Genomic DNA, 11,235 nt, shown 5'->3' on the forward strand with positions numbered 1-11,235 from the left:
ATATGAATTAAAAGATTTGCAAAATTATGTAAACGAAACATAAAGGTTTTTTATCGCAGTCTTTTCACACTGTGCCACTTTATAAATTGAAATAAGCAAAATATTCCTTCTTTTTCATCTAAATAAGGAATAGTTTCGTACACTTAAAATTTAAAATGTCAAGTATATTTAAGGAAGTTAAAATTTCCACCCTCATGTCCAGTTTTTGTGAGGAGTGTGAAGTGCGAGAAAAAACAGACTCTGAATAAGCTGTCATCCAATGATTGGATTTTTTACGTCCTGGAGTCAATCTTATTGGTTCGAAGAGGTGACCTTAAATATTCTAAATAATTAGTGCAGACGATATTTTAAATTCAGAAATCAGACCTCAAAACACATTTTCTCTGAATTTGTACTATTTTATTTGTACTAAATATTTCTCATTCCACCACTCAAGTTCAAATACATTTTTTTGAATGACACTTGACGTTATCGGATGACACTTGACGTTAATAAATTTTTCAAATATTAATTCATTAATAAATAGGGATGAGCGAAAAAACGAAATGGAATTTTCTGATGGGTGAAGCGTTAGTCATTTTTTTAAAATTTTACTATCAGCTATTTACATATTATTAAAAATATCATCAGTGATCATTTCTAACTCATAGCTTTATTTGAGCAAAGAAATAGTTTATTGGGCACATTTAACTATTTTATATTCGCACTGTCTGATAAATTCAATAAAGAACATGACGTGGTCCACGTCACCAAATTTAAACTTTTATAGTTGTCTGGATACCACTCGCCTATTGTTGTTGTTGCAATTCCTACTATTAGTTCACACTCTCCCTATTATCTTGTTCAAATTTTCAATCGGTCGTAAAATACTTTTTATTCATCCATCTCAAGTTCAAATTTTCAATCGTTCGTAAAATACTTTTTATTCATTCATCTCAAGTTCAAATTTTCAATCGTTCGTAAAATACTTTTTATTCATCCATCTCAAGTTCAAATTTTCAATCGTTCGTAAAATACTTTTTATTCATCCATCTCAAGTTCAAATTTTCAATCGTTCGTAAAATACTTTTTATTCATCCATCTCAAGTTCAAATTTTCAATCGTTCGTAAAATACTTTTTATTCATCCACTCAAGTTCAAATACATTCTTTTTTAAACTTGTAGTAAACGAAGCTTGATGTTAATGCAGTTTTTTTCAAATATTAAATTCATTATATAAATTTAATTAATTAACTTCAGTTTTATACGGGAGAAAAAAATTGTAATTTTATAAAAAGTAACTAAAATGAAAAATTTTCTTTGTCGATCAAAGTAGAAATTGACTTTAAAAATGTATTTATCATATTACTTGTTTCAGTGTGTGCAAAACTTATGAATCCATTATTATCCAGTTTTAACAGTTTATGATTTCAAGCGGGAAGTTTTTTGACAGGAATTTAGGTACTATGCTGATTGAACTTTTGAAACAAACATTTACGTCTCTCTCTCTTAACTAATCTCCTTTTTTTTTAGAAAAAAATTATACAAAACAGTTTACAAAATTTATTGCTTAAAAAAGAAGGATGCTCATTTGTTTTCAAAAAGATAAGCTTAAATCTTTTTCACGGATATGCGTGAAGTTTACTATCCATAAATAAGCTATTTTTGAGATAAACTTTTCAACATACGTCCTTGCAAAAGAGTTGTATTTAAGATTGCTTTGCACACTGTCGCAGTTACAATTGAGTGAGCAATCATGAAATATCAACTGATCTTCGCTGTTTTTGCCCTTTTCGCTGGTGAGTAATAACATATTAACTATTATTGTTAGAGCAGTGGTTACCAACTGGCGGCCCACCAAGCCTTTTTTTTTTGTGGCCCGTGAACTAAAATACATAAGTTGTCATTTTTTCTGTTGATCATTTTCGTAAAAAATCTATATGGGGTTAAAATACTTTTCTTTCGTTTAAGAAAATCTAATTTCTTCCTTTCGGTGAAATTTAACATACCAACGATGCAAAAAAATTTCTTTCTCAGGTTTTGCACCCAAGAAAATATTTATTCAAACACAAAAATAATGGTGTATGTTGCACTTTTTTTTTTTTTTTTTTTTTGTATTTTGTGAATATAGCATCTGCGTATCAGAAATTTTCTCGAAGAAATTATCCCTTTTAACTTTTTGAAACAACTCATTTTGGACGAAATCATTAACATTTGCAAGTTTTAAAACGCATGAAAGAGGGAATGAATATTATGTTTTATTTAAATTTCTTGAATTGAATATCGCATGAGCGAAAAAAATTTTTTTTTCAGTGGCTCGATAATTTTTTTTTTCTGTTATAATTCCTAATAAGTAGAAAAAAATGTTAATTTATCACAGAATTAAATTTAAAAGAAAAAAAAATCTTGTCACTACGTTTCTGATTAGGAGAAGATTCTAAATGATGCGTAACAAGCAATATTTGTAATGCTTGTTATTTTGCTTTTTAATATCAAAAAGACTAATCTCATAAAGTTCCGGCCCGCCATTTGACTGGTGTTTTTTATTGCGGCCCCCGGCCACATGTAAGTTGGAAACCCCTATGCTAGAGTATACAGGGATGTATACATTTCAAATTTTACGAAGAATAACTTATAAGATTATAGTGATAAGATTTTCACGTACCAAATTCTGTACTAGTCTTAATGGCTTGAGGGCCTTATCTTAAATATGCTAATTAATTCAAATAAGCGATACTATTATGATAGTTATCAACTTTCGACTACGAAATCGGACACAACGGAATTCGATTACGAAATCAGACACAAGAACGTACTTTCTCTGAAGAAACATAAACTTTTTTTCAACAATTTCTCAACCTCAAAAGGAAGGGTGGAGTTTGCCTTATTCTGGAAAATAGGGTTCAATTTGTTCGATCAGGAGAGTGGTCAAAAGCTTTGTTAATTTGCACCTTAATATTAATTTTACATTATACGTATTTCACCCTATCTAGAAAAATCTTTCACTGAATTGTTAAAAAAAAAAATCTTTCAGTTATTAACATGCTTATTCAAAAATTACTGTATGCGAAAAAATATATTTTTTAGAAATTGTTTATTATTTTTCATTATTTTATTTAATAGCTAACTGAATACCCACTTTGTACGGGTTGAAAAAAAAATCGATTAATGAACATTTACTGCGAAATCATCATGCTAAAAACTGAAAGGCGTGTACCGACACAATTAAAGATCATGGTGAAAGAACCAGGAAAGTCACATTTTGGGGGTATTTAGGAATAAACGAAAATAACATAAACATCAGTATGGGTATGATGAAGGCAACATAATTGTTTTTGCCCTCCTTTTAATCTTAACATAAATAATCCACATTAGGTTTTAGTATGCTTGCATGATTTTTATTTTTAAATGAGGCAGTGGTAAATAAAACAAGATAAAGAATCATTAGTCGCACCTTCTAATTAAATCGGTAATAAAATACTTCTAAGAGCACTTTTTTTCTGCTTACCCTGATTATAGCCTCTCTGAAAATGTCACTTGACTGGTTTTTTTACTAAGACCTTCCATTAATTAAACCGAAATAATTTCAATTTTTTTTTCATTTATTATTATTTGTTTCCCTTTCCTGTAGTTTCACTTTAATAAATTAAGCAAAATACGTTTTTGTACTGCATCCCTTGTGAATAGAGATTAACCGTATTTAGCGCCACTTGCGGTGTTGATATTGCTCCCGGCCAATTCATAATAGTCAAATTCTTACCGCTATCAAATAATTTTCTCCGATACATTTCTTTTAAAGGGGTCGTAAGACACTTATTTCCACAGTATTGGTATTAAAACTGCTTAATATTGGTGCAGTGTTAACAATCTCCAAACATATAATTGTTGCACTTTTTACCTATACTAGAAGATTTGGCACTCATAGCCCTTCAACATTCGAGTTTTGTACGAAATACATTTATCAGTGGCAGCGAACCTTGATAAGTTTTTTGGAGCATAAACATTTCTGTATTTGATCTTTAATTTATTGTCTAAAATATTTATAAGTAGTGGTGGAAAAAGAGTTGTTTTAATTCATTAAAATACACTATCTTTGCTACCACTGAAAGAATATTTTTTGAAACTACGAAAAACCGTTTGTAGAATTCGTATTAAAATCCACCTATTACTACAAGACTAGTAGTACATATTGCAGTTTTCCCACAGTTGGCCAGCATCCAAGGTTTCGTGACCGAAATTAGTATTTCGATAAAATTAGTTTCAAAATTTGGGGTTTTTTACTTAGGGGTTTTTATGTGCAGGTTAATTGAATTCATAGTTGAAATTTTGAAATACACTAAAAATACCAACAAAAAAAAATGGCGGCTGAAATATGGCGAGCAAAAATAAAAATAATTAATATAGTACGCTTAAATAATTAAATATAGCAATGAAAATATAATAATTTTCGTAATTTTATATTTAAAATGAAAAGCAAATTATACTTCCGAAGTAATATTACAAAATAACGAGAATTGCAAAATAGCGCGAAAACATGAAAAGAAAACAAAATTTTTGTTTTTCGGTATATTTGGTCTACCTTTGCAATACGGGAAAAATGGGACAGGTTTTATCGAAAGAAGAAACATCAAAGAGGACAACAAAAAAAAGTTTAGCTAATTGACTCGTGGAACTTTTTGGAAAATCATTCAAATATTGTAAAATGTCAAATGATAAGGTATAAACTAAAAGTTTGTCAAGAGTATTTACTAATCCAGCAAATTGAAAAATTGTACTATAATTTCAGACTAATTACTCTGATAAAAATGTAACAGTAAGGTGAAATTCCTACATATACAATTTCTGAAATAAAAATTTAAAAATTACATAAAAAATTTTTTTTAACATATTTTTCATTACATTGTACTATTGTCAGTCCCAAAAGTAAATTATTATGTTCGGAATGATTATGAATGCTTAATTTGGGCTATATTAAAACTTCCTACTCATATTTTATGTGTAAACTTAATTTTTGACTTTAGGCTGAAGATCATGGTCTTCTGGCTCATAGAGCGACGAGAAAAAAAATAAATGAGGGGTAGCTTGGATTCGTTGTAGATTTTTCAAGAATGCTTAAATTTTGCTTTCATTTGAAAATCACGAAAATATTTCCAAGATATTCTTGCATTCATGCATTTTCCCTTTAAATTAAAAACTTATTGGTAGCTTAAGACATCTAGATTTATCTCACTTCTGCTACCACTCGAAAAACTTTTTCAAACCTTGGGAACTCTGATATTACAAATAATCAGTGGACGGAAAACTAAATTATTTTGTAGTTTACTAAACTACTTTGTTTCAAACGTAATTAACTACTTTATTTTAAATGTTTTGACTACAAACTACTTTAGTAACCACTTCACTTTAAGGAAGCGAACTTTGTTTTTGCTAATTCTTACCATTCTTAAAATGTATAATTGCTATTAAAAATTCAACAATGAGTTTAAAACCAATTATATTTTATCATAGACTATCACTTTTCGAAATCATACTGTACAAAATCTTTCTGTAAAATGATTTTAATAATAATAAATACCTATGCAATGGTCGGCAAATCTGCATTATTTTAGGAGTTTACTACAACTATTTTGTAACTGTTTGTTAAACGTAGCTGATTCTTTTTTTTTTTAAATGTAGGGACTACAAACCACTTTGGAATTTAGTAATTACTGCACTATTTTAAGGAGACGAACTTTTCTGAAGAACTTAATTTACACTTATGTTCAAAATGGAAATTGTCTTACATTAAATATAAAGGAATAATTAAGAATTATTTATTCGTGCTTACATAAACCAGTTTGTTTCTCCAAAACATATTTTTTTTTCGAATTTGTTCATTTAACATTAAACTTTTTATGCCTTTTTCGACAACGAATATTTAATTTAAGAAAATCGTGACTATCAAATACTTGCAATTGTTTAACGCTTTTTTATTTCCTCTGAGAAATTAAGTACATCAAAATTACTTCCAATGATACAACATCAATGTTCCCTGTATGTGAAATTTTACGGAAGTGATTAATTATCCATTTTTCGTAACTCTCAGCTGCAGCCATTGGGTCATTTTCATTGCATCCATTGACGGACTCGCGAAGATTTGTACGCATCAAATTCGAAACAATTAGTTTCATTGGCGCCGTGTTGTGAGATTTAGATCGGAATTTTCAAACAACCAGTCCAGTTTTTTGAACAATACTCATGTAAATGGTGTTACTGTTGGATGAGATATTGACATTGAGTTGGGATAGCAACATTGTACCCCTTTAGGGTTGCTAAATAAGTGGTTTTAATTATCAAAAGACTCAGTTATATATCAAGCCACTTGTGGGTACTAAATATGTTGCACAATTTACTTTTTTCTCATAATAAATTTGAAGATAATGCGTATGCTACAGTGAAAGACCGAAATCAAGAGAATGTCTATCATCCCCGATGAATGTCAACAGTCACTTTGGTGAATGTCTAAATGGTAAATATATGTTATATCCGATTTGATATTAATTTATTCGCTGATACTATTATATTTATTCGATATTTTAATGTCGGCAGAGGATAGATTAGTAGAAACATCAGTGTTCGGAATTTTGGTTCAATGCATATTAGGCAGAGGCACTTGCCCTTAAAAAACATTAATGCTGGGCATGCTGGGCAAATGTATACCAGGCTGAATCTTAAAACAACATCAGTATAGGGTATATAGGCAGTGGCACTTAACTAGACCTAGTATATATTTCGGCCACTTACCGAAGCGACTAAGTGATTGTCAGCATCCACCGGTGGAATTTAACAACCACCAATTTCAGTCTTTCACAGTAACGAGTGTATACATAATGTTTACATCTTTTTTTTTTTAAGTGTTCAGCTAAAAGAATAAATTTTTATAAATGTCTTTAAATATTTATCAGGTGGGGCTCAATGCTCGAGGATTAGGAGAGCATTTGGAGGTTTTGCTGGATTTGGGGCTGCACCAGCAGCGATAGCTGCTCCTTCTGCACCAGTGGCTGTTCCTTCCAATCCTGCTGCACCTGCGGCTGCTCCAATGGCTGCTTTTGCAGCTGATCCCGGTGCATCCGTAACGTAAGCTGTTAAAATATTTTAATTTTTTTAAAATAATAATTGATAATATTTTACACTAGGTAGGTATCTTATTTGCGCCGCACTAGAACTGCAAAATGGGCTAATGGCGACGGTCTGGGAAACAGTCCAATGGGCTCAGAGCGATGGACCCTGAGGATGATTCGAAGGCATGCCATTGCAATTTTGATCCTCTGCTTTGGTGGCCCGACGACCTTCGTGCGAAGTCGAGCACTTTACGGTAGAACAGTTTACGGTAGAAGCGGGTGGGTGACCACTTTGATCAGTCTGCGTAGGGAGCAACCTCGGTCCCTACGCAGACTGATCAAAGTGGTCCCCCACCCGCTTACTGACTGCAGCCAGTGATGCTTGATTTCGGAGTTCTACTGGGAACCGTGTCTTTACGATCAGTCCACTGCAGGACTAACTTAAACTTATATAATAATAACTATATACTTACTAACCTAATTAATCAAAACTTAAATTTCTAAAAACATGACGATGAAGTACACAGTTTTAAAAACATAACACAATTGAGTGACCAAAAGCTAAATAAAGTAACCATCCCAAAAATTAAAGTAAAAAATTCTTTTGTTGAAACCAGTTATCTATTAAATGAGTGCCCAATTTTAAAACCTCTGGAAAATTAGTTATTTTTATCTGCTGTTGACGCAGAACTAAACAAACACAGGTTTGTACCTCTCGCATAAAGAAATAAACAGCGTCTTATGTAAACTTATGTGCTCTTATGTAAACTTATATTTCAACAAAAATCTTGTCAACAATACTAAGAGGTGTTTCAAATAATCGATTTTCAACTTATCTCTGCGGTCAGTTATGTTTTTTATTGTTTTCAGTTCCTTCCTTCTCAATAACGGTTTGACAGTACTTTTGTATTCCCTTCACTATTTTGTGAACTCTATATTCTTTTAATTATTATTTCTTGTTTTAAATTTGAAATGCTTTCAAAAAATAAATTTTATGAGCTGTATCACGAAACACCCGTGTAAGAAAGTATTCTTAAGGTTTTAAACGTTCATAAAATTTGTTAAATTAAGATACTTTTTGCACTAATTTTTGTTACGATAAAAAGTACTATTTTTATAATCAATTTCTGTATTTTGAAAATATACTATATTTTTTCATATACTTTTGTGATGATAAAGATACTGCCATATATTTTTTATTGATTTTTGTTATGATAAAAACCACTGTATTTTTTTAAATTAATTTTTGTGACAGTAAAAATAATTATAATTTTTTTATTAATTTTTATAGTGAAAAAAATTTTTTTGGATGGTATATATATAAAAAATATTAGTATTTTCTTTTACTTAATTACCTAATATTAAAATTTATCTAATATTAAAAATTACTGCATTTTAATTAATATGATAAAAATAGTGCTTAATATTTTGTGGTGTATTAATTGTTATGATAAAATATTTTTGTGTTTCAGAACCCCGAAAACTGCTGGTTTAAATCTGGCTCTGGGTTTCATGGTGGATGAATTGGATAAACAACAATCCCTTGGTGGTCCCGTCAACCCCGGTGGTCTCCAAAAGGTATCTCGAAAATAGAAATGAAATTTTTTAAATATTTTTTATGAAGAATATTATGAACAGTTTTCATTGATTACCATTCTTATACATGTATGTATATATAATATAGTATACATACTATAGAATAATCCATGTATGCATAATATGGAATGCCTCATACGCGTCTTTCTACAATAAATCATAAGCTTAAAGTAGATTTCTCTTATTAATTTAAAGACGTAGAAATCGTTCTCTCACAAAGATCCATAAAAAGTCAAAGATGCCAATTAAAAGATTATTTTCTGAAATTAATGGGTGATATTTCTTAGAAAAATTCTCATTAAGAAAATATAGCCCTATATTCAGGAAAGCGTCATTACTGGAACACATCAAAACCCCTAAATTGTCCCGTTTGGGCTATATATATATATATATATATATATATATATATATATATATATATATATATATATATATATATATATATATATATATATATATATATATATATATATATATATATATATATATATATATATATATAGCGCTGTAAGTAGCGGGAGCTATCGAAAATTCTTAGCTTTTTCATGATGTAACTGCTAGCAAAACAACGGCCCGAATGGCCAAACCCCATGTCCCTGACAGGAAACTCTCTTCCTTAAGAATTTATCAAAAGATGTTGAATAAAACTTAAAAGAAGCCTCGACTGTGAAAATGAATTGTTATCAACATTTCATTATGTTGTAATCATACATATATATATATATATATATATATATATATATATATATATATATATATATATATATATATATATATATATACAGGGTGATTCTAAAAAGATGGGCAAAATTTTAGGAAGTGATAGTACACATCCAAGCAAACAACTTTCATCAAAGAATGCATAGTCGAAAACAAAACGCAAAACCGCTAGAGGGCATCAAAGTTTATGTTCTTATATGAGGCAAAAACACACAGAGAACTATGAAGTTAAGTTATAAAAGTAAATTTGATGGCATGTGATTACAATAAGTGTTAAAAAACAGTGGCGGGCAGCGACTATGCACGCAGTACAACGGCGAAGAAAAGATAGGCGAACATTCTATACCAGGCATATCACGAACTTTCCCTGCAGTGGCCGAAGGCTTGGCGACAAGTTCTTCTGCAGATTCAATGGGAGTCTCATACATAAGACGTTTGCATCAAACAACTTTCCAAACGCGCCAGCACCTTTGCGTTTAGTTTTCGACCATGCATTCTTTGATAAAAATTGTTTGCTTGAGTGTGTACTATCACTTCCTAAAATTTTGCCCATCTTTTTAGAATCACCTTGCATATATATATATGTCGTTGTTGCCGAGTGGAAGGATAAAAACAGGTCTTAGGTAAGGAAGGAAGGAGGGGGTAATTTATTTATTAATTATCAGACAGAGAGCGATTATCTAAGTGGACACGAAATCGTTGCGCTCCTTAATAGAAGCTAGGAAAAATCTTGCAAAGTAAGTCCGTAAAATGTTTCATTTTGAGGAATAAGGGAAAACTTAGTAATTGTAATTGGTTTATCAAGTAGGTCGCGTGATTCCCACAGAAAAATATCTTACTTTTAACTAATGCATATTTGAACAAAAAATAGATTATTAGACAGGATGTGAATTTATAAGTATGAGAAAGCGTATTGTTTTGAATTATAAATTAAGAAAACGATAGAGGATTTACCCGAAAGGAATAACATAAAAAGATTAATGAAAACTCTTTATTTTATATATATATACATATAAGGATCTTGAAAAACTTGATTCGACATCAACACTTGTTACAGTGTTACTGTCAATGCAAAGTTTACAGAAATTAAAAAAGAAAATTAATTCACAAACAAAATGCTTTTAATAAGAAAAATTAATATTGATTAGAAAATGACTAAATGATAGAAAAAAAGCAATTATAAGTAATGACCAAGGACAAGCTTTATAAATATAAGGTATTAAAAATTCAACAAAAGTCTAAACTTAATTGTCTTTCAGGCTTGCATTGTAGCATCAAAAATCAAGATGTTGGGAGGTGAAGTTGATAAACCGACCCAAGATAAACTGGATTCCTTAGTAGCTGATTATGCAGTACAGGCTGTTGATCCAGCTGCATTTTCCGCTTTTGCTGCTCCACCCGCTGGCTTCCTCTGATCAAGTCATTTGAGTGTCATGTATTTGTTTCTTAAGACAATAAATAGAAATAAATATCTTGTGTGCAAATTATTTCAGTCTGGCACGCATCTTTACGCTACCCCAATGACTACTAGATTAGTTCCGTTTGTTATATGTAACATTATTATTTCATAAAATATTTGAAAATAGAAATAACTTCCAGATGCTGTCATAATATTGAAATTGATTTCATAAACTATTTGAAAATAGAAATAATTTCCAGATGACGTCACAATATTGAAACTGATTTCATAAACTGTTTTAAAAATGGAAATAATTTACAGATGACGTCATAATATGTAAATTGATTTCATAAGCTATTTTACTATAGAAATAATTTCCAGATAAAGTCATAATATGTAAATTGATTTCATAAGCTATTTTACTATAGAAATAATTTCCAG

General features: G+C 30.2%; 1 protein-coding gene across 1 annotated transcript; it reads left to right on the forward strand.

The window, feature by feature from the left end:
- The first annotated feature begins 1,728 nt into the window (after positions 1 to 1,728).
- LOC107441069 (uncharacterized) lies at positions 1,729 to 10,866 on the forward strand. The gene is made up of 4 exons (XM_043051342.3): positions 1,729 to 1,778; positions 6,924 to 7,095; positions 8,552 to 8,657; positions 10,655 to 10,866. The coding sequence occupies exons 1-4, from the start codon at positions 1,736 to 1,738 to the stop codon at positions 10,808 to 10,810; spliced, it is 477 nt and encodes a 158-aa protein (XP_042907276.1). The 5' UTR covers positions 1,729 to 1,735; the 3' UTR covers positions 10,811 to 10,866.
- The last annotated feature ends 369 nt before the right edge of the window (positions 10,867 to 11,235 follow it).

Source organism: Parasteatoda tepidariorum, chromosome 7 (genome assembly GCF_982258835.1).
Source record: "Parasteatoda tepidariorum strain Cologne lab strain chromosome 7, Ptep-v5.0, whole genome shotgun sequence".
In the NCBI taxonomy this organism is placed as follows: Eukaryota; Metazoa; Arthropoda; class Arachnida; order Araneae; family Theridiidae; genus Parasteatoda; species Parasteatoda tepidariorum.

Excerpts from the sequence above, each read along its gene's own strand:
- LOC107441069 (XM_043051342.3), top strand. The coding sequence starts at position 1,736 with ATGAAATATCAACTGATCTTCGCTGTTTTTGCCCTTTTCGCTG. Across the intron at positions 1,779-6,923 it reads TGTTTTTGCCCTTTTCGCTG|GTGGGGCTCAATGCTCGAGG; the intron begins GTGAGTAATAAC and ends AATATTTATCAG. Across the intron at positions 8,658-10,654 it reads ACCCCGGTGGTCTCCAAAAG|GCTTGCATTGTAGCATCAAA; the intron begins GTATCTCGAAAA and ends ATTGTCTTTCAG.